General features: G+C 39.2%; 1 protein-coding gene across 1 annotated transcript in view; it reads left to right on the forward strand.

Moving 5' to 3' along the window:
- The window catches only part of SMARCC1 (SWI/SNF related, matrix associated, actin dependent regulator of chromatin subfamily c member 1), an 84,650-nt gene that overhangs the window by 19,322 nt on the left and 41,056 nt on the right, over positions 1-24,272 (forward strand). The window contains exons 8-20 of the mRNA XM_035554519.2: positions 1,103-1,172; positions 2,280-2,355; positions 4,198-4,323; positions 5,019-5,137; positions 6,431-6,555; positions 7,307-7,366; positions 8,034-8,071; positions 10,471-10,592; positions 14,018-14,089; positions 18,605-18,718; positions 19,480-19,633; positions 19,959-20,072; positions 22,214-22,273. Coding sequence (XP_035410412.2) covers positions 1,103-1,172; positions 2,280-2,355; positions 4,198-4,323; positions 5,019-5,137; positions 6,431-6,555; positions 7,307-7,366; positions 8,034-8,071; positions 10,471-10,592; positions 14,018-14,089; positions 18,605-18,718; positions 19,480-19,633; positions 19,959-20,072; positions 22,214-22,273 — 1,250 coding nt within the window. The remainder of the gene's footprint in view (positions 1-1,102; positions 1,173-2,279; positions 2,356-4,197; positions 4,324-5,018; positions 5,138-6,430; positions 6,556-7,306; positions 7,367-8,033; positions 8,072-10,470; positions 10,593-14,017; positions 14,090-18,604; positions 18,719-19,479; positions 19,634-19,958; positions 20,073-22,213; positions 22,274-24,272) is intronic.

The raw sequence follows: 24,272 nt of genomic DNA on the forward strand, positions 1-24,272 counted from the left end.
TGAGAAAAAGGCTGTGAATTCAAGCAGGGTAACATTATACAGGTGCAAATCTTCAGTTTTTTTTTCTGGGACATACTCATCATATTTGAGTTGCAGCAGGCAGGTCAGATGTGCAGTGTGCAGTTTAAAAAACCACTTTTTTAAAATACCAGTCAAGCTGAGCGTACACCTATCACAAGATCAGCAAAGCATTAGTGCTGCTCAGTAAGCCTGTGTTAACACTGATGTGAAAGGAGAAAGTTGAAATCCAAGTCTCACAGAACTCCTGGAAATGCTTTCTTTAAAGCTGGTTTCATCACCACTCCCTGCCACAACATTCTTCCTTCAAAATTTTATTCTTTCAAAATTGTTCCCGCTGTCTTCTTAAATACACGTTGAGGGTGGAACTTAGTACTGGGAAGAGGGTCTTGTGAAATAAGTGTAAGTCAATAAAAGAAGCTAATGATGAGGGGATTCAAAAGTCTTAAGGATTAAAAAAAGAGGAAACACCAGTTGACAACAAAGTGTTTTGGGATAAGTTTACTTTTTCCATTTGCAGTTATTTAAAAAAAAAAAAAAAAAAGTCCTGACAGACTGGAGAACATCTCTCTTGCTACCTTATTTCTGTTGTCTCTAATTAGTCTTTAATTAATGTCATTTTGGAGGATTTGCTCTGTCCTATCCCAACCAGACAAAGCACCTGAGAGATGAGATGGGACTAGATGAGCTGACAGTGCTTCCACCTGTCAGCCAGAAACTCCTCTCACTTCTGTTGAGGAACAGATGGCTGTTTCTAGCCCCACTGGGTCTTAATCATGAGCGTGTTAGGGTATGAATTCATATGGCCAGGGCAGGAAACGTAATAATTCGCTGCATTAAAATGATTTTACTCGTGTAACATCTGTCATATAGAAGCAGAGCACATGAATGTCTATGCATGGCAAAGTTAACGCAGGCAAGTGTATTACTGCTGCGGGTCAGGACACCGTAATTTCATTACAGTAGACTTCATCAGAGAGAATTGCAATGACTTTTCTACGCTTGCCTACGGAAAAGCAGACTAACGTTTAGTGTGCTGAGCGTTAAGTCTGAATCTGATGCTAGATCTCTTTCCCCTTTGCAGATGAATGGCTGAGACCTGTGATGAAAAAAGACAAGCAGGTGCTGGTACACTGGGGTTTCTTTCCAGACAGGTAAATAAAGGTGGGGGAAGAGGGCACACCCCAAATCTTTCTCAAGCTTGTTAAAGGCAAAGTACTGATTAGAACTTGCAAGCAGGCAAATCCACGTCCTCAAACAAGCTGTTCCTTCAACTTGCTGAATCCTACCTCTCTTGAAACCAGTGTTCTGCCCTCTGTCTGCACTGTGCTCTGTGGCTGTCAGCAATGAACCTGCATGGAGAACATCCCAACTGTGTAGGCTACAACTGTGCTCTTCTCTTGTTCGGCAGAGCAGCAGGTTTAGACCTGTCCTCTGTTGACTCTTCCTAAAACGTAACCTAAACAGGCAGTACTGCATTCCTGTTGTTTTGATTCTGAGTGACTGAACTGTTTATATTCCAGAACGAGCAGTGGTTGTCTTGCAAATATAACCACTCAGTAATTTAGTATTGTTGCTGTTTTTCCAAGAATTGAAAAGATTAATCAGTGGCTTTAAGACTGATCTATGCATACCTACGTATGATACTGTCAGGTGGGTGAAGTTAGAAAAGGAGTCTAGTCTTCTGCAGAGTCAGTAGTAAGGCTGCAATTTCCAAAGGGCACAGTAAGCCTTTCCACAAAGTTAATGAGACTTCAAAGCCAAAAGGGAGAATAGTGTGTGGAAAAAGTGAATATAAACAATAGCTAGATTCTACAGCAGTAGGGACTGAAGTAGAGGAAGCAAACTTTCTTTCTAGGAGTCCAGTATCTCTTGCTTTAAGCTCATAAGAACAGAAACGACTTAATTACTGCCAGAGTTTGAACAGGTGACTCAAATTTTGTCTGTACCCCTGAATCTGGAGACTAGATGTGCGATTTCAAGCTGGAGCTGACTTTGCTGAGATGGATTCTAAATTCAGAAAGCTAGTAACGTGCACTAGATGCCTTGGGCACCTCCCTTTTCAGTGTGCCCTATTCCTGTAGCAGAAGCCAGTGATTATTCCTTTGTTTAACTTTCACTGAGTGGAAAATTATTTGCTATTCTATCCCAGCAGTATGATTTGAACATGTCAAAACTGCTGAATAAATATCCCTGCTGGTGATCTTTCTGGATGAACAGCTCAGGGGACCAATTTTGTTTTTTCTGACTCTTCTCATTAGCTATGACACTTGGGTTCATGCCAATGAAATAGATGCTGAAATTGAGGATCCTCCAATTCCTGAAAAGCCATGGAAGGTAAGTCTCTCTTAAACAGTTTCTCAAAGTTATTGTATTGATATAGCTCATCCCCAGGTGTTACTGGATAGATGTTTTAATGCGCTGCTGAGTATCAATGGCTGCATTTCCATATATATGGAAAAACAGCAATATTTCTAGAGCTGTAATGAAAATACCTGAAACATTTCTTTGGTCTGGGAAGGAATGCTGTTGAGAAGTTTCTGAGGAGTGAAAAGGGCAGATTAATGCATCTCTGATAATGCCAAAATTACCATGTTTATTTTGGCATGACTTGAGGTGGTTTGTGTTAAAAGTAAATCCTTCCCCTACTGCTGAAATGTAGCCATCTCTGGGATGAGACTGACTGGGCATGATAATATTATACAATATTTAAGGAGAGAGGGGGGTGGGGAAAAATATTGTATCTTTGTGATTTTTTTTTTGGAAGAACGTTGTTAGAGGAAAGAATTGCCCAGTTAGAAACCCCAGGTCATTTCACACACATTACGAAGTTTAAAACATTTTTTTATGTGCAGAAAGTTCATCCGTTCCTATAATAGTGGAAATGGCCAAAAATATTAGGGGTTAGATTGTGGAAATTGAGTAGCTTCTTTATGAGAATTTTGGAGAACTCAAAATCTGAATTTTGAATTCTATGGTACAAATAAAATCACGTTGTTCTCCTTGAATTATTATTACTGTAGCGGCTACTTAATTTCCAGTGAAGTAAAAGCAAAGTGGAATTGGCGTGGTTAGATCATGTGTGGCCATGGGCTCCCTGTCCCCCTTTCACCTGGCTTGTTTGTCTTGGCTCAGTACTGGTGTAGGTACCAGCTTCTGTATGCCCTCAGTACCCTGCAGAGTGCGTGTTTCTTGATTTGACTGAATTTGCCAAAAGCCTTGGCATTGCTAGAGAATTGTGGTACACAAATGCATGCAGCTGTCCCTAGAGTAAAAGCCAACGAGAGTCTCTGAGGAAAACCAGCAGCTGTTTAAAGAATCCTTGAGGGTCATGTCTCATGGCAAGGTTCGCTCTAATGGGAACTCTGCTCTTTGCTGATGTCACAAGGAGGAAAAAAGTCTTTCTGATTTAGTTCATTGCGAGAGGACAATAGAAAGCAATTGCAATCAAACAGCAGTAAATGCTCCTTTATTGTCCTATTATTGGACTTCTTTTATACATAACGTGGAATGTTGTTCTGTATCTGTGCTCCTGTGCTGTTAATCTGAATAGCAGAGTTAGGAAAGGGCAGCTCAGGTCAGAAAGTCATTTGGTCTCTTCAAACACTACTTATTCCTAGTTGTTCCTTTTAAATAAATGGGACATACTATGCTATTTGTGTATAAATCCACTAAAGCTCGATTTATTTTCATTGTTCAGCTATGTGATGTGAACTAGAACTTATTTGAAGATGGTATTTTAAGTCAAGGTAGTCAATCTTTTCAAGATATGGCTAACTCTTCCTATCTTTTTTGTCTCCATTGTGGCACATTATATCTGCTAAGGTGATCTGTGTTGTACTTGGAGGATTTTGATGGTAATTTTTGGCATCAAAAACGTACTATTTTTGGGACACTTTTAATATAGAGCAATTGTCCAGCTGTGAGAACTGACCTCGCTTTTCAGATGACTTAAAAATGACTGAGGAACAGACATGGCATTCAGTAGGCTTACAGGCATGTTCTTCCTTTATTGCATTGCCTCAGAGCTGTCATTATGCGTAAAATTCATATGAGATGTCTGTAACTTCAGACCCTAAACAAAACTGCAAGTATTCCCTTTGTACTATTAGGTCTGCTGTGGAGTTAGCTTTTCAAAAAAAAAAAATCAGCATGTCAATATATTGTTTTGTTCTTTAGGTTCATGCCAAGTGGATTTTGGACACAGATATATTCAATGAATGGATGAATGAAGAGGATTATGAGGTAGATGAGAACAGGAAATCAGTGAGTTTTCGACAGAGAATCTCCATGAAAAATGAAGAGGTAGGTGGTTCTCTGCTTATGAGTGACCCGTTGAAACATTAATATTCCTTCTCTGTGCAAAAGTTGCTAAAATTCAATCTGTTTGAACAGATTCAGGTACCTATGATAATACAGTCTAGTTTAATTTTCATCTGACATTTCTTCTGTTATGTCTTTGCAGAAGCATAAGTGTGCCCTTTTGATTTTTTTTGCCTTTTCCCCTCATTCCCCTCACTGAGGATAGTAAGAGATAAGATCCACTTTGTACTTTCTCTTAAGTGAAACCAGGGAGTGCGTTGAACAGTGTCATTTAATTTCCAAATTCTCCAATTTTTGTACCCCTCCTGATGCAGGAAATTAGTTAGGACTCTGAAAACATGCCCATTTAACCTTGAGGTCAGGCTACTCGCTGGGAAATCTTTCTTGATGGATAGAGTATATTGAATGCATCAGAAACTAGCTGCTGAATCTTGCTCTTATAGCACAGTTCTTATGTAGATAGTTACTGTGGTATCTGGGGGATGGCTATAGAAAAGTTAAGGTTTTCCACAATGTCAGATGTGTATTTGGAAAGTATTCTGGAGCTGAATATGGTGCTTGTTATGATATTACTACTTTTAGCTCCTTTGTTATAAGATGTATTAAGGAAGACTAGCCTACAGCATTTCAATAACTGTAGTATTTGGGATGAGCTCATACCTTCATTTCTCTAACAGCCTGTACGTAGTCCAGAGAGGAGAGACAGGAAAGCAGCAGCAAGTACAAGGAAGAGAAAGCATTCTCCTTCTCCACCCCCCACTCCTGTGGAGTCGAGAAAAAAGACAGGGAAGAAAGGGTAAGTATCTAATTCCTGGAAGCTGAGGCTAATTTTGTTGAAGATATGCTTATAGGAAGATCTGTCCTCTGTCACTTCTCACACCTTAGATAATCATAATTATTTCTACAATAGATTAGTGTGATTTTGCTAGGCCAATAGTGCAATTTCCCTACTCCTCTGTAGAAATGTATTGCCTGCAGGTGGAGGAGAATCTAGTGCAAGTCATGGTGTTATCTGTTCCTCAGTGACAGGGTTCAGTGCTGCACTGAGAGTAGAACTTGTCAAATGAAAAGTTACTCAGCTGCTTCTAAAATAAACCACTTCTCGTAGTGAAAGCAAATAGTACGTGTATGCTTTTTGAAGCAGAGACATATAAATTGCTGCATTTAATTGAGAAGTTTTTAATCCGTGTAGCCAGGTGTCTTAAAGTCCACTTCTCAAATGTCACTTTACTGGAGTAGCACTTGTTGATGGCAGCTGGCCTACAGATTGGTGTTTTTTTGTTTTTTTTAATCCCCTCGGTACTCATTTAACCTTTAAATAAAGGTCAAGATTATATGCAGATAACAGCTTATCACTTATGGGGTTTGTGCATGGTATGGAGGGGAGTACTTAAAAAGTCCTTAAAAATTCAAGTTTTGCTTAGTAGTTTTGTGGGGCTCTGGGGGGAAAAAAAAGGGAATGGAAATTTATCATCTGAGATGAGAGAGAATCAATTTATTATCTGACTTTTCTGTTCCTAATGTCAAGTCTGAGTTAAATCCTGTAAGGAGAAGCTTAGGTGATTCTGGCTTTTTTTCCAAAAAGACTTTCTCTCTAAACAGAAATGATCATAAAATACGTTTTTTTTGTTAAAATGAGGCAGTGTGCCTCAGAATGGTCTGTCGCCTCCTCTGTTCTATGCAGCAGATGCCTTTATTGCAACTTTAAATCGGAAAAATATATGCGAACCACTACTGCCTTGAATCTTACTAGTATGCAGGTGTTGCCAACATGCTGGAGACAGTTTTGGGTTGGAATTAAGAATTTATACAGTGGCCTTCTACAGTCTTGAAACAAGATCATTAGTTATTTGAAACCAAGAGGTGCTTCTGGGTGAGAATCTGATTATACTGCAAAAGCAAGCTTGATAGTGTCCTTTTAAATGTTATTTTATTTTAGCAATATACAGAGACTAGTTTTTGTTAACTCCACAAGCACCAATGTTTTCACAAAAATATTTTAACCCAATCTTTTAATCCTTCTATCTAGTGAAGAATAATGTCTAGATGAAAACGTCTGATGGTTGTAGCTGTATATGATCTCTTTTAGACAAGCAGCCTTATATGGGAAAAGGAGAGGGCAGAAAGAAGAAGATGAGCAAGAAGATCTTACAAAGGACATGGAGGATCCCACACCGGTACCTAATATAGAAGAAGTGGTACTTCCCAAAAATGGTAAAATACGTATAAACTGGATTCTTTGAATGTTTAAACAATTACTTAAACTGTATAGAAAAAATAAATGTGTTATCAAATTTCTGGAATACTTTGTGGCCATGGGGCCAGGTAGTCTGTGCTCATCCAAACTGATCTAGACAAGGATTTGAATGGGACTTCCAGGAAAGGCAACAGATTCACCTTCTTTAGGCTTCTTGAAATACATTTATGACAGTCCACTTGAACGTTTAGTTATGCCTATTTCGGGCTTGCTCTTGCTCAGTATACTGAGTTCATGTGTCAGGGTATGAAGTTTTCTGAATTAGAAGAATTCACATCAAGTCAGTGGAAACCCTAGTAACAGACCTGATGCAATGGAAAAGTGTTGATTTATGCAGTAAATAAAGATAGGTCAGAAATAAGTTAGCCTAGCAAGTCCTTAACACCAAGCCATTTTGGGTGTCACACAGTTTGATGTTCATCTGGTTTGAATTTGCATGTAAGAATCATTCCACGTTGTGCAGGTGGAAAGAGTACAGTACAGTGACTGCCTCAATAGACGCTGCACTGTGTTCAGATGGGAAATTAGAGAGAAACCAAATAAATGGTCTGTTGTTCTCAAACTACACTGACCAGATGAACTCTTCTGAACTGCAAAAACTCGCCCAACAAAATGGTTTATTGATAAGATAGTAAAAGCATGTTAAACTTTGATAAATGTATCTTGTCTGATGATTACTCATTGGGATTTCAATCTCTCTTTTTGTAGTGAACCCGAAGAAAGACAGTGAACACACACCTGTGAAAGGAGGAACAGTAGCGGACCTCGGTAAAACAAATGCAAAAAGACACGAATGCACACACACCCCTCTTATAGTAAAGTCATGCTTGTGGGCAACAGAATAAATATTTTTAACTCTCTCAATTTTAAAAGGAATCTCTAATTCTACTCTTCTTTTGAATTAATTTGGTTTTCGTATGTATTCCAGTTGGAATGTACTGACTGTTTCCCTTTTTGAGGCTTTTTCCTTGTAGGCATTATTTGTTTCTTCTAAAAGTGACATATGAGCTCTTCTGTGGTAGATTTTTTTTTTCTTATTGGATGGATTAGGCATTAGGGTGAATCACAGGTTCCCTGAGCTTTGCTGGTCCTTTGGCGTAGGAGAGATAAACTACTGTCCCATATCCTATTATACAAGGCTACATCTAGGGCACTGGGCCAGGCAGTAATTAATTATGGATTCCTAAGTGTGGAAAAATTCTAATTATCTTTCCTCTGTATTTCTGCTCTTATGTGTTCCTTTGTCTGGGATCATTGGGTGCCTGCATAAGGATGAGATTGTCTTAATGAAGTGTGGTCCGCTTTGCTTTCCTCCTAACTTCTCTCCCAAAACAAATGAAGCAGTCTTTCCAATTAAGCAATTGCATGGCTAGAAAGGATTCTGAGTAGTCAGGTACATTTTATTAGTTTAATTCCTGATACTTTTACCTTTCAGATGAACAGGATGAGGAGACAGTGGCAACTGGAGGAAAGGTAACAGCAGTCATTTGATACTGAATTTGGTAGAAACTGAGTTCTTCATCTTATCTTCAGAAATTTATCCCTGTAATGTTTTTAAGTGATAAGTGAAATCGAATTGGTTGCTGGTGGGCATGTTGTTTCGCTATTATAAAAATCTTATGAATAGCGTGAGATTATTTTGTGTTTATAAATCCAAGATTTTAGAAATGCGTAACAAAAACAGGTGTAAAGTATTTTCAAAGAAATGTTTTTCAGATGCAGGTTTTTCAAAGGCTGTACTTTTTATTTAGGTTTCAGGACTAAATCTAAACCCTAAATATGTTTTCTGATCACTTTAATGGATTTGCTGTGTAGTGTCTGTATCTAATTGCATTGTTGGTATGCCAGACACTATTTTTAACAGCTTGCTGAGTAAGATGCCTGTCTGATCAGGCAAGTAAGAAAAAGATCACATCTGTGTTAGTTCATACATTGTAGGCCTGCAGACACAGATGTTTGCATGTGTCCTTAGTTACGTATTAAGAAAATCTGACTTTCATCATACTGATGTATTTCCAGTTTTACTATATTTCAGTGTAAATATCCAATCTATATATCTGTTTTACAGAAGTGCTTGAAAATCCTTTTTCAAGTTCTAAACTGGGGAAAGAAGACAACTCTAGATAAGAAAAATACTGTTTAGCCAGTAAGCAACCTTTCTTATAGGTTTTAGGCTCTGGTATCACACTAAGGAACGGTGGGTTTAAGTATCTTGGTGCGTACACATGGACACATTGCCAAAATATGATTCTTAGGTGAACACTGTGTTTCAAGCTAGGAAAACCATCTTGGAAAGACAGCAGGCTTTTCCAGTATGGGAAATACTCTTCTTTCTTTTTTTTTTTTTTGGGGGTGGTGCATTTTCTCCACCCCTACATGTAGAATGACCCCTTACTGTGGAACTCATGCTGCAAGTGTTCATTCCACGTTAGGTTGGGAGGCTTGCTTTTATGTTCTATCCTAAACGTTTGTTTTTTTTTTTATTTTTTTATTTTTGTCATGGTCTGTTTTCACTTTAGTGAATGTATTTTGAGAGGAGAAGGATATTGAAGTTGCGGAGATGAAGAGAGATGGATTTCTTTTCTGAACAGTCAATGTCAGGTCGATAAATAGATTCAGAAGGATGCCTTGTTGTCTCTGGAAGAATTTCATTGCCCCAAAAGATGCAACATTGGTGGTCTTAAAATCTTGCTTTAGGGACTTGATTGTTTTTAACAGCCTTTTCTGTTTCTTTGAAATCTGACTGGCTTGGTAATTCAGATAAAGAAAATCATTAAAATTGAATTGCCTGTGGTAAGGTATGGAGTTCAACTATCAGTTGTTCTTTGTTAGAAATGCACAAGAAATGTGATCTAATGAAAGCCTTGAAATTGCCTCTGCATACTGTTCACAAGAATCTGTGCTGATGTCATATGTAGTCTTAACTTTCTGATGGGAAAGTAATGATTTCTTTAACCTGTAAATGCATGTGACCCATTATCAGCACTTTATGCCTTCTCGTTAGAACATCTCCTATTTACTTTATTACCAACGGTCTTCTTAAAGAAACCTCTGCCCTCTCCTTCTCACATCTGGGATCTATTAGTCTAAATTCTAGCATAAAAGGTTTGTCCATCGTCTATAACAAGCATGTTTATATTCTGTGCCAGAGTTCTCATGGCAGGGTTACAATTTGAACTTAGTATCTCTTCTTCACAACAGAGAAGTATCCAAGACCAGCTTTATGATCGATCAATGTGAGTTTATCCAAGCAAAGATGTAGGGTAATGAGACGCAGTTTTGCAGACGTGAAATTATTACCACTGACAAGGGTTTCCCAGTAAAACTAGAAGTAATGAATCTGATTTCTTTCAATGCTCTTTTGAGGAGTGAGAAAGTTCATGGGAAAGAGTGGCAAAAAATAAGTAATTGTTACAAATAATAAAAATTGTTGCAGTGACAGTGTCTGGAGATGGCAGCAAGAGCCAGGCTGACAGCTTGCAAAGTTCTCTTGCTTTGTGCTGTATTTATCATGTCTCGTTGCAGTATCCTGCAGTATTGAAATGCGAAGACGTATAGTTCTCCTATAGTTAGAAGACTCTTAATTTTATAAATAAGACTTGAAGCTTGATCTGTGTTGCCAAGTATGTTCTTAAGGTTTGACAACTGTCCCTGTAAAAACTTTAGTGGCTTTATGCATCCTTTTTTTTAATGAAGGCTGATTGTTTCTTGTCCCTGAGGCTTTCCCCACTGACGAGAGATTGCATCAAAAATTTTATGCTGCAGAGGATTGGAAAGCATTTGTTACAGGCTAACTCTGTGCTCCCTGAGAGTTCTTAAGTGTCTGTTGTTGTTTGCAGTGTGTTAACCAGTGCATTCCCTCTGTAATACAGGAAGATGAAGATCCTAACAAAGGTGATCAAAGTCGGTCAATTGATCCAGGTGAAGATAATGTCACAGAACAAACCAACCACATCATTATTCCAAGCTATGCATCTTGGTTTGACTACAACTGGTAAGAAAGTAATTTGGTACTGCGGATGTTGAGTTTTGGAGGTGGTTTCTCATAAGTCATGATAAGAGCTGACAGATTTTACTTCCCTTTGGGTTTAGTTCTCGTGCGTGGGTACATCTTTCCCACCCATAAATTTTTCTGAGATGACTTCTGTCTGTTTTGGGGAATTGGGAGTGAAGAAGGGGATTTCAGATAGCATAGATATTCTGTCTACTGTATCAACATTTTTTGTTTTGCATTGATTTTTCATGGGAGAATTAATTCCTTTTTCCTTCCCTACTTTCCTAATACTTGCATGAGGGTAAGTCCTCAATTGTGCAGGGAGGTCAGTTGTTCCATTTCGGGGTCCTCTTTGGAATCATAGGTTTGTGACTTGATATGACCGCTTAACTTGCTAGGGTAACCCTGATTTTCTCTGTATACTGAAAGTTCTGTGGTGTGGGAATGAAAGGAATGAAAGTCTCTCTACAAGTTAAAACTCTTAGGTAGGTTTTTGTTTTTAATAAAAAGTTACTTTGGAAACAGGATAAGGACTAGCTGTCTGGGAAGGCTGTTACTTGAGCATGCGTTCCTTCTTAGCTCTAGGAGTTGAGGCAGTGTTTGGACTGGAACCTAAAGAGAAACACCAGGACACTTGAGTACGAGGGTTCACACGTAACCTTCGGAAACGAATCATAAGTTGGCCTTTTTGGTGGATAACTCTTTTGTACAAGTGACTTAGGATGGGATCTGTACTGTTAGTGTAAAGTTTGGTTCAATTTTCAGCTCTGGCAAACTTTATTACATGGAATCAGTTGCTTGGATGATGTCTGTGCTAGTAGCTTGAGTTGACCTAAATCCTCCTAAATAGAACCATCCATTTTCTCAGTCCCCTTGCTCTCCCACTTGGAGATGGTCCTGGAAGCAGAAAAAACAACACCACATGAATTTATAGGTGCTCCAGTTGCTTTTGAGCAGAGAAGCTTGAGGTGTACATACAGTTCTGTCACGCGTGCAGAGCAAAACGCTGCGTAGCTTGAGCTAATTGAGGTGTACTTTAACCCGAGGTAGGTACGTCTATAGTCTCTGTGCTCAGTTCCCTTTTGTAAAATGAAGGTTCAGTAATACTTCCCTGCTGGGAAAATTATGTCAATGGTGACATTTTGTCGTGAGCTGACTCTTCTGTTATTGTACAGGTGCCCTCTGTGAGTGGTTGGTTAAAACCTCCTTAGGGGTGCATTTGTAGCAGTAGCTGTGAGGGTGTTCCTGAGGGCTAAAGCAGCCTGTGAAGCACAGCTAAGAGACTAATGCAGTATTTCTAAAGAAACAGAATGAACTTCTCCCTGGCTCAGATGTATCTATGCTGACCTTATAAAAGGCAACCTCAAAACGTCTCTGTGACAGGAAGAGTAGGTATCCATAAGGTAGCAGGATGTGAAAAAAGCTTTGATTTTTGGATTTTGGTGCTCCAGAAACAATCTGCACATTAAGCTGATTTGGCTTTGAGGCTGAAATAACAGCACGACTGTGGGACTGACATTTTGGTGACCCTGAGCACTTCTTTCATCCGGAGAGAGGTTTCTGTAGTTCTGGGGATGTAGAGAGCATATACTTAGCGCCGTGCAGCCTCAGACTTCAGGTGTAACTGCTGTAGCGGTGCCAGAAAGATGCTTCTTGTCTTATGTACATATATAAACTACTGCCTGCAGCCTTCCCAAATTGCAAATGTTTCTTTGTGTCCAGTTGCAAAAAATTTGAAGCAAGCTGAGGAATAATTCTAATGTGCCTCTCTTAAAATGTATTATAAACAGCTGTTTTAGAATAGCCATTACTAAAATTAGTTTTCTAGCAAACAGAGAAACTTTTTGATGCTCAATTCATTTTCAGTGTAATCTTTTATGCTGTGAGGGACTTCATTGCAAGAACCAAATAATTTGCTTGCTACTAAAATCCGAACAGTTTATCAGCTAATCTTCCTCTTTCAGTTAATGCTGCGGGAATGACAAGAATGAACAGTGTCTGTATTGAAGGACAACTGTATGTTAGGCTAAAAACTGAAAAGATGAGAGAGATCGTGTATTTAAAAAATAAAATTTTACTTCCTTTAAAAGTAACTGCACTTAAAGGACAATTTGTTTTCCAGATTTTAACTTGAATGAAGTATGTGCCATTGTATGAAGTTACTCTCAGAAGTTATTTTAACAAGTCCTGCACCTCTGATACCTATATAAAATAAAGGTTTTCTGAATCTTGAAGCTCTTTCCTCCTTTAGTACTAGGCAGATTGAATCTTATATCCCTTATAGAATTTGCATATTAAGATTTAAAAAAAAAAAAAAGTGGAATAATCGAGGTCCATATGGTCTGGCTGTTTACTCACACTAATTTTGCTTTGCAGTCAAAACCCTCTTATATATTAACATATGCCATAGAGTACACAAAATGTTCTTGTTAATTATTTGTCAGTAGACCTCCACAGGTGCCGTGACCCTTCAGGACCCAATTTCCTTGTTTATGTTAAAAATAAATCAATCCTATCTTTTATTTAGGGAATATGAGAATAAGTTGACGAACAAGTTGATTTTATAAGTTTTTACTCTGCTGTTTACACTGTCAGGCAGGTAGTGCATGCAGAATGGAAAATTCTACTAAAAGAGTATTTATATTTTACCTGGAACAGCTACACAAGGGAAGAAATATATCTGTCAAATAACTAGAGCTGAATTAGCTGTGATCCTTACGTTAGTTCACTCTTACATGCTGCATAGCACCTCGTGTATCATTAGTTTTGCCATTCATATGTGGTCAGCTTTAACTCCATATTTCTTCTTGGAGTCCAAAGGGGAGGAATTATTTTTAAGAAAGTGTTAAGTTGCTCCAAATAGCCACAGTTTGGATTTTATTTCCTAATGGACCAGGGAGGTGCTGGCAGTGCTCCTGAAGCCCGTCAGTCTCCTGCCTGACTTGTGAGCAGTAGTAATTACTGTAGATCAGTTCTGGAGTTCGGTTCAAAGCACGCGCTTACACTCCCATCTTCTAAGTATATACCATGAAAGCTTGGTTTATCTGAGGAATTTTTGTTTTCTTGGGTGAATGTTAACAGTAATTAGGCTAGAGAACAGAAAGATGCCTCTGTTGGAAGGCAGAACTTGTGAATGTGCAGACGAAAATGGGCTGCTGCTCAGTGTCCTCTTCAGAGTTTGTTTATGGCAGCACTGGGTACGTAGTTTTGCTTCAGATCAATGACTGAATGTTGTGATGCCTTTTTAATACAGCTTTGCTTATTTGATGAAAATGTTTAATTCATAGGCTCACGCTAGAATACTCAGGTTTCTAAAAAGTAGTCCTTTCCTTAAATGTGCTCTCAAGATAGTCATTTGAAGGTGTGTAGGGTACTCTGTAAGATTATTTGCGATTTGGCATTTGAATTGTGTGTTTTTGTTACAGTATTCATGTGATTGAGCGTCGTGCCCTTCCTGAATTCTTCAATGGAAAAAACAAGTCCAAGACTCCAGAAATGTAAGTAAGATGTGAATATAGGTGTGTGAGAGCTCTCAGGATAGAGGCTTTAGTGTCACAGATCCTTCAGTCACTTCCTCTTGTACGTGTGTTAAACAGATACTGTCTGTCAGTGCATTAAAGAAGGGAAGAGCACCTGTACAATTACTACTAGTAGTTTGATAATGTCTGTGCATTACTGTAGTAGTAGAGGTAAACCTTTAATTATCAATGCAATAGTTACTAGTGGTTATCCAGGAAAAAAAATCAAACTAGTTTTGCAAAAGTAATATTGGAACAAACTCCTGGACTTTTTTTTTGTGGTGTAGGACATATCTTCCAGAGACACGTTAAAAAAAAAAAATCATGATATTGTAGAACCTTAGTGATCCTCCTATTTTTCTTGCTCTCTTTTCATGACATGCTGTATTTTTGAGACTTGAGAGTTTTGTGTTTAAGCACTGATGACAAGGTTTATTATAGGATGCTGTGTCAGACTGTGGAATGGATTTTCCGCAGTTATCTGTGTTGATTTCATGGTTCCCTGAGCAGGTGATGGGTAATTCTGAAAGAGCAGGTGAAGGTTGGAAAGTGAATATTAGGTAGTCTGATTAAAATCAGAGCTGGAGTTGTGCAGTGCAAGAAGAAAAGCATTTGTTTATAGCTGTTCCAAACCCTCTAATGACTTTTTAATTCTGGTTGTGCTTCTTAAATGTAGGTGGAGTTCTCTGGGTTGAATTTAGATCCAGTTTGACCCTATCTCGTTGCCTTGTGGGGTCTGGTATCTGCAGCAGAACTTAAGTGTTCTTAATTTGAAATTATACACACACAGTTGTTTGTAAATAGCTTTCAAGAAGTTTTAAAATAAATCACAATGGAATGCTTTCCTGAAATGTTGTAGGTCTTTCCATACATCAAGTTATTAATTTCTGCTCTGATTTAGTGAAGAGACAAGATAAGCTGGTGATTTTGCATCGATTGCTTATTTTGGAAATCTACTGCAAATCTTGTTACGTGCATTAGTAAAAGTACATCTCTTCCTTGAGAATTTTCTGTTACAACAGTAAACGTAGTTATTCAGAGCAGTCCTGAAAGGTGATTGATTTCAGGGAGATAGTCAGCGTGCTCGCTTTTCTTAAAATGATAATCCTAAAACCTGAGAGTTCACAAAAAATCACAACGAACACCATTGTATGCTTGACGACTTGGACAATGGAACCGGGCTAGTTCACTTTATCATGTAGCAAATGTCAGTTTAGTTGCGAAGCAGCTTTTGGGGATTTAAAAACCATTTTCTCGTGAACCGTGAAATGAAGTATTTGAGGGGTCTTCTCAGTATGTTGTCTTAACTTGTGCAAAACTCTGCATTTTTCTACATAGCAATTCTCCAAATTGTTTTTTTTCCTAGCGCAAATAATAGCGTTAATATTATCTTGTAATGGTCTTCTAACAGGTAAACATAGCAGACTTCAGAAAATGTTCTTGTACTTGAATCTCTTCTCAGGCATGGCTGATATTTTGCAAGGGTTCTGATCTGATTTTGAGGTATAAAAGATAAATTAACCTTCTCAGCCTGGAGAAGAGAGTCTGGGAGACCTCTAACACTAGCTGCCAAATGCCCAGAGGAGGTCACTGAGAGGATGGAGCCAGGCCTGTTACTGTGGCAGCAGAAAAAATAAACTGAAACCCAGCAAGCTTGAGGTTGATACCAAGGGAAATTCTTGAACTCCAAGGGAGATGAAGCACTGGGATAGGGGCCTGGGGAAGTTGTGCAATGTTCTGCCTTGAACATTTCCTGGCTGTACAAGGCCCTAATTAACCCAGTCTCGATTCAGTGTTGAGTAGGAGATTGGCCTAGAGACCTTCTGAGGTCTCTTGTACCCTGACTGATGTTGAGTCTGTGCTCTTTGCTTCCGGCTTCTCTATGTTTGAGTTGCAGATGTTACTCTACCTGCACCATAGCAATTCCAAAATGTATTTGACACTAACTCTGCTCTGTAAGTTTTACTATTCAATGTATTTTTTTCTTTGGGGCCTTCTAGTGCTTCATGTTTAAGGCTGCAAAACAGGCAGAGTTGTGAAAACACCTTTCAAGGGTTCTCAGTCTTGTTCCTCAAGTTACAGATTTGGATAGTTAGTGGATAACTTTCCAGTAGCTGCAGCCAAAACCATGGTAATGCGTACTAGTTTGAGGCCCCCATAAGTGAGGACACCCAATAACTGCTTGTTCCTCTTGGGCTGTTGGTTTGTCTGGAGAGAGCTCGGGGACAAACGTGAAGAAACATTGCCCCCTCCAACTTTGGTTATAGGGTGGTAGCTGGATCTGGAAACATTGCGTATTTGCCACTGATCTGGTTATCACGTGGAATCCCATGCTTCTTTTTCAATTTGCAAGAAAACATCGGGTGTGCTGGCACTTGTCCATGAACCACTGCTGGTTACCTCCCTCCAAGGGAAGCAAATGAGGGACTCCATTCGCCCAGTCCTGGTATTATCCTGGGGATGTATTTTTGCCACCACGTAGGGATTGCAGGAGTAGCACGTGGTCTTGGCATTGTGTTTTGGTTTTAATAAAATAAGCATCCTTCTGCATGGAAATGTCTTGCCTACAGCTCAGTTTTCAGGCCAAACAAAATACTGTGTCTCAAGAGCTCACACAGGTTCCTTCTTGTGACAGTAGGGCCTGGGGCCTGGTTTCTGTCTGGAAAGGGTTTTAACTAAATACTAGTTGACTTTTCTTTCTTGCTGTTGACAAGTTATAGCCGATGGGTCATGTCACTCTTGAAAACAGATTCCCCTCAGGATAAACTTCAGGGATATTTCTGTCTTAGGCTTTTTTCCTCCACCTAGCAATGTGACCTTATTAAGCTATTAAACTTGTTTCTGCAGCCGAGAGCACTTTAAGGTAGCCTTTCTCCAAGCAGGTGGCAACCCAGTTCTCTCCAGGAACATTCAGAAATCTTCCTGAATATTCCTCTATGGAAGAAGCTCCCTTTTGTTTCTCGCCTACCATAACAACATTCAACACCTGGTCCCATAGTGGTTTTCCAGCAAGTTCTATATATAACTTCAGAATTGAGGATGTGCGATTTTGGCAGGAATGGGTCCTTGCAGCATCTGTCTGCTTATGTCTCGCCTGTGAAAGACACTGGTGTTCATTCTCTGCATGATTTATATTCTCGAGTATTGAGTGCTGGCTGCTTTTTTACACTGCATTTAAGGCATCCCCATGTTGAATTTTTAATAGGGGGAGGTAGAAATTGTTTATAACACACTTTTTTTGAACAGATCTTTGCTTAGGATCCTTGCCTATGTCTGTTGGCAGATTTGTATTTGTTCAATCTAAAGAACAGAGCTAGCAGTAACTTTATGGTAGTTTTTTGTTCTGAGCAACTTGTATTTGGAAACATTAGTACATTCCAGAAACTTACTGAAAAAGACCAAGCAGTAATGTGTACAGGGCAGGAAATGGGCTGAACCCCAAAACTTGCTTACGTGGACTGTTGTGCACTAACGTATGGGAGTAGTTTCTACTTCAGCTGTTCCCAGCTCAGTGCGTGGGGAGTGCTGTGCTGGCTTCTGGGTTCTTTCCCTCTGCTTTTCAGAGATTTTGTCTTCTCCATTTGGTTCTCTAACCTTTTCCTTGTTGGTATTTTAATGTATAAAAAGTCCTCATACAGAAACAGTAGCGTTCCATCGAGTGTACAACTTCGGTTTTTCTGTGCAGCTTTTTTCCTTCCAGACTCACAGAGAGGACCAACTAGGATTATTTATCCTGTTTCTATGCTAGGACCAGGCCCTGTTAATTTTTTTCTGCAGCTTGCAGTCTGTTGAGCAAGTACTCGGTTAGCGACCAAGTTATAGCTGTAGTTGGAGTGCTTTGGAGTGAGGGCAAGAAGGACGACCTGTATTTGGCCTCTTTCCACCAAGGATGCAGTGTCTGTCTTCTCGAAACTTAAAACCTAAATGGAGTGGGTATGCGACCAACTGTATATCCCTGATGTTCGAAAGTATTGTGTGTTTGTAGTAGAGCAGAAGCAAAGGTGTAAAAGAAGGGGCTTGCTTTCCTCTTCATAATATTAGTGCTGGAAGAGCAGCTATATCAAGGAGTTAACCCATCTTTAACCTTCTGACATGCCTGGTTCTAGACTTAATACTGCTGCTTTTGGTTGCAACGCTTTCAAAGTACTCGACAATTAGTAGGTAACAATTTGCGTTGTTTAAATTTGAGTTTTACTTGCCCACAACTCTTTGATTGAGATTTAAGTGTGCCTTGTGCTACTAATACAGTTACAGAGAAAATCCAGAACGAAACATCTGGAAGAGATGGATGGACCATATGCAGTGTATAAAACAAATTCTGCTTGCATATTTTGATACTGATTTCACCTTACTACATTTCATCAATAAAAACTAGCGGGAGGTGTTTGCTTGTCAGTAATAAACGTGTTTGGAGAAGGTGAATCCTAAAATACGTATTCTAAGCTTTGTTAGACACCGATGTACAATATGAAGTATGTACCAATTGTCTTTCAGATACCTCGCTTACCGCAACTTCATGATTGACACCTATCGCTTAAACCCTCAGGAGTACTTGACTAGCACTGCCTGCAGAAGGAATCTGACTGGAGATGTGTGTGCTGTCATGAGGTAAAAAGCCAATCAAACAAAAAAACAACCACAGATCTTTCAGCCATTGCTTTCACTTTAACAAAAAGAAATAAAAATGGAAGTGCTCCAGTGTGACAGGAAAGGTGTGGGCAATAGCCATTGTGCAGCCGATTAGCAGACTGTTCCATGTTTTATGGTAACAGGAATATGTTATACTATCCTTTATTTGTAATATTTTGTGTGCTCACTGAACCATGCTTGCAAAGTTTGGGTCTTAACTTGTAATATTATGGTTCTACTGTTCAGTACAGTGTGTGGAGTTCTCAGAATTCCTGGTTTTGCAGTTAAACTTTGTTGGTTTTATATGTTTCACCAGTCTTAAGTTGTGAGGTACAGCAGAGTCCTAGAGTTTGGAACTTACTAAAAGTAGATCCAGTGAAGAACAGCTACAGATAGATGAGGGAAGCAAACCAAGGGTTGTGCAGCCCTCACATGGATATTACATCTGCAAATGGCTCCATGCATGCAGCCCTCTCTCTGCTTTGCCTTTGTCTTTAATGATTTCCTGTTATCCAGAACCAAAACGTCATGCTTTGTTTTAGCTAACACACTGAAGTGATACTATCAAGTCTGCACAAAGCTCATATGTAATTGCATTGGTCATTGTGATTAGTGGAGGATTTTAGGAGATTATGGACCAGTTTGATCCAAAACCAAAGCTGCTTCCTTTGCTGTCTCCTTTCTACACAACCAAAATGGCTTTGTTTGTTAAGATTTTAATTTGTCCTGTTGTCTCATAGAGTACATGCTTTTCTGGAGCAGTGGGGTCTCATCAACTACCAGGTGGATCCAGAAAGCCGTCCCATGGCAATGGGCCCTCCTCCTACTCCTCACTTCAACGTGCTCGCTGATACGCCCTCCGGCCTGATGCCTCTCCACATCCGCACTCCCCAGGTGAGCCCCACGGGTGGCACAAACTGTGTTCGCCTTAGATGCGAGAAGTTTGTAGCTCTAGCCAGTGTCTTGGAACATCTTAATAGAATAACGTATGCGTGTTTTGCTGAAATGTTCTCCATCTAGGTTTGGGGCTTCAAGTAGGCAGATTCTCTAAAGTCAAGCCTGCTAGTGTTGTGTGTAAGTGATGTTATGTGAAGACATCTCTACAAGTCACGTTCAGCTTTTTTGTTCGTTTTGTGTTCTGCTTAACATTGGTCTGAAAACCTTCAATAACTTCCAGTTCCTGACCCTCTGACCTGTCTTTTGTTCTGTTTGTTTGCAGGTTCCAGCTGCTCAGCAGATGCTGAGTTTTCCTGAGAAGAACAAAGAGAAACCTACTGATCTACAGAACTTTGGACTTCGCACAGATATTTACTCAAAAAAGACTTTAGCAAAGGCAAGTCTGTTTGGATTTTTTCCCCTGTGGCTTCTATTAAGCATTTTTCCTTAATTGTCCCCCACTAGATGACAGTGAAATGCCTTATGTTACTCTTTATATTCCTGTTTTAGATTTCTTCCTTCTCAATGTAGGATGTTAGGATACCTCACTCAGTTGTATTGGATACCCAGACTTGTAGAAGTGAAAATCATGTGCCTATCCCCAGCTAGTCGATACCGTCAGTCTCCAAACACTGAATTCGTGTTACATTTTTTGGATGTTTTACTTGAATGCTTCAGAATCAACAAACTATCAAATAATTCAATACAGAAATTGAAATCTTTCAGCAGCATCTTTAACTATCCCGTTTTCCAAGACTGAGCAAGGTTTTCAGGCTGAGAGCTAGAAAGCCATTTAATTACAAACGGTGTCACAAAACCATTGCAGGGGACTTCTTAGCACTGTTACTGATCCCATAACCTGTTGACTTTAACTCCTGCTGGTGTCTGATACCTGCGTGGGTACTTGATAGTGCTTGAAGTTACTGCAGGAATATGAGCTTACTACTTCAGCATAGCCTTCAGCCTGGAAGGTCTGCAGTGTTCTGCTGATTACTGCCTCTCTTGGGCTGACATCAGGCTAATTCTGTGTAAATGGTTTCTGTAAGTACAATGATTATTGTGCTAAGAGATCACAAGATAACTATATTAAATTGGAGGGAGAAAAAAACACTACAACACCACACAATGTTTTTAGAGATCAGCATTTTTTATAGAGCCTGATTCCATATCACATTTCATGGAGTGACATAATTCTTTTAGTTTAGAGAGAAATATTTACCACATTCATAAACCTTTCAGTGATTCTAGACTTCGGTTCTGTTTGCAAGCATCTGTAATAAACTTGAGCAGACTTATTTGCAGAAGCTGATTTCCGTTTTTGTTTTGCGTGTTTGTGGCAACTGCGCTTCTGGCCATTCATACCAGCCTGCTTGAGAACTGGCCAGTAGCTCAATAGCTCACTTGGATTAGTATTCCCTGTGGGCTAATGATATTTTTGAAATGCATGTTGAGATAGGATAGATTTACGTACCCCTTTTCCTTCTGGTGTGGTTTTACACAGACATCCAATCTAGATAATTTTGTTTTATAAGCAGTTGACAACATGATTTTGTCTTTATTTGATGCCTACAGATTAGGGTTACTGTAATAGTGGAAGAGTAAGTTTTCACCAAGAGTTTTGTAGGTTCTAGGAAACCTGAGAAGTTAACCCCGGTGTGCAAATTTGGGAGAAGTAGTGATAAGAGCAAGTGATTGCTAAATATACTGATTATCTTGCTGCTACTACTGCTGTCTTTTCAGATAGCTCGTCTCATTATCCGTTAAGATCTTTTTTCTCTTTACAGAGTTACTGCTTTTAGATAGATGAATGGTATGTGTTGTTTTTTGTTTTATTTTTGGACCAACGTGTACTTTACATTTTCCAGTCTGCCTTGGAAGTATACCAGAGGTTTGAGAGGTGCTGAAGTTTGGTTGACATAAGCCCTGCTCTGTCGAGAAATGTGCCCTTTAAGCTGACAGTAGCCCGCTTGTGCCTGAATCAAGTAATTCCATCTCCCTGACTGACGGCAGCATCCATCTTCTGTGCAGCATCTGATGAGGGGCAGTTAGATATTGTGCTCTAGCTGTTAGCTGCTGCTGTTCTTTGGCGTGAATTGTAGAATGCTCTGTGTAAACTGCTCTGTTCTTGACTTAATTTCACTGGCCAAAGTCAAACTGACTGGAATGCCATCAACTTTCCTGAGGGTTTTTATTATATGGAAAATCATCTTTTCAACTGGCTGTATTTACATGCAAGGATAGGTGGGAGCCAGGAGAAAAGGGTACCAAACCAGCACCCCCCCCCCCCCCCCCCCAAACCTCCCCAAAACCTGCAGTAATGCACTTCCCGGCATGTTTTAGCTATGTTAGGTAAATTTGTGAACTGAACTTGTGTATTAAATAACTAGGTGTTGGTGAGCTGTAGAAGGACTGTTGTAACAGGTAGGTGCTTTAGATATTGAGTGAACCAAGTAACAAAAGATTCTTCCCCTTTTGTTCTCTTTTTTTTATTCTGTGCAAAGAAACACATTTCACTTTTTTTCCCCCTGTCTTTTGTAGAGTAAAGGTGCAAGTGCTGGAAGAGAATGGACGGAACAAGAGACGTTGCTGCTATTAGAAGTAAGTTTATGAGGGGAAAAAAAGTGAAGACTAGGAAACCAAAACATGCAGGATATTATGCATTGAAAAAATCTGTGTGTAGATTAACTTTTTTGAAGTAGGGTTAGAGGACAACTGCATCCTTTTACAGAACTGGAATAGCAAAGCAGAGTTTGTAGTGGGAAGCTATTTCTGCATATCTGGAGGAGGAATGTGGTTGAGTGTATGTGTGCACAAGGCTGCTTGTCTGTCTCTTGTGACTGTGGCTTCTGATAAAAGGTTATAAAAGGTTATAAATGGTGATAAAAAGTTACAGCTCTCCCTCCAAACCATCTCTCCTTATTTGACCATCATTGCTACAAGAATGCTACTACTAAAAAGAGATGGCAGTAACATCTGTGTACTCAAGGGGCTTCATGAACTTCAAGGTTCAGTTCTGTTGAACTCATATCTGCAACTCAGAAATTAGGCGTTTGGGAACGTGTGCATAAACTCAAGAACAGATCTTGCAGTGCAGAGAGGTCTTTTCAAGAATTACGTGAGATAACTGGAGTCGTGTTGGTACTGTAAAAAATAGGTCAAAGAGCTGTTGGCACACTAGATCAGGTCTTTGTCTCCAGATTGCTTAGTCTGAAGCTGTTGAATACGATAATTCTCAGGTCTCTTGGATTTCCTACCTAGGATGAAAACCATCACACGAGGTGTACTGATAAGTACGTTCTGATCTTTCCTACTGGTGTCAGGGCAACGTGGTTTTTCATAGCACTTTGTCAGAAGACTCTAGGTGGCCTGAAATAATTAATGTGCTGCTGTTTCCTGAAAAAAAAAAAGTGTGTGTATATATATATATATATATATATATATATCTTCTACTGAGCTTTCTATTACAGGAATGTTTTCTTGGTGTAGATGTTGGGTGGGATTTTTTTCTTCCTTTTATATAATTCAGTTTCGCTACAATTCAGCTTTTTTTTGTGAAAGAATTCCATTTTGGGGTGGGTTTTGTTGTTTTTTTAACTTATAGCTTAAACTAGCATGAAGCTCTGTGATTGCTCTGGCTTTCTTTTGTCATTAAGTCCATTGAAAATTTAAGAAATTTTATATGGCAAAGTTTGGACAATGGGTATTAACAGTGCTGAACAATACTAAACTTTTGTGTGACTTCTTTTCTGAACTAGACAAAGTACCTCAGCAGCAGCATACTTTGATTCAGCCTTCACTGATACAGAAGTGTGTTCATCAAATAGCCAAAACAGCTTTTTCATGTCAGACAGCACACTGTTTAGCCCACATTTTTGTGTCAGCATGTGGAAGAATTTTGCTTACAGAGTGAAAACAGCTAAGATATTGTTCATGGTGTTCTTGTATGGAGCAAACTTAGGAGTAATATCTTGATACGCTATCGTCTTTGCTTACTATTATTAATATTTAAGATTTATTCTTTTGTGTGTCTGTAACTTATGATCATACATAGCAAGTAGTAGCCTAATTAAATAATCCAGATGGCGTATTCATTTTTCTTTTAAAAAATATAACAACAAAAAAAACTAAGTCTTGAGATTGCAAATTCATTTAATGTGAGTTTAAATTAATAATGTTCTTCGTGGATTTATCCTATGAATAAATCAGTGAAGAGAGTATATCAGTTCAAGCATAAGTAATTCAGTTATAACAAGGCAGCCCAGTCCAATTAAATCCTCAGGGTAGCTTTGGGCAAATATATATGCAGTGGAGTTCCAAAGAATAAATCGTATCTAAAATAATTATTGTCCTTCCTCCCGTTGACTGAGTGAATAGGGGACGCAGGGGAATCTCGTTTCCCTCCCAGAACCATCTTCCCTGCCACACTGCTGCTCTATGTCTCCGTGGAGTTAAAGGCACTTTCAGCTATTTATAGTAAGGACAACTGTTGGGAGAGCTAGTTTGTATAGCAGAAAAATAGGTAATGAAGGGGAAAGAGAAAAAAATCCTGCATGGCCATGAAAAGCAAAACTTGATGTAATATGCCAGTGTGACTAAC

The sequence above is a fragment of the Cygnus atratus genome, chromosome 2 (assembly GCF_013377495.2).
Source record: "Cygnus atratus isolate AKBS03 ecotype Queensland, Australia chromosome 2, CAtr_DNAZoo_HiC_assembly, whole genome shotgun sequence".
NCBI lineage: Eukaryota > Metazoa > Chordata > Aves > Anseriformes > Anatidae > Cygnus > Cygnus atratus.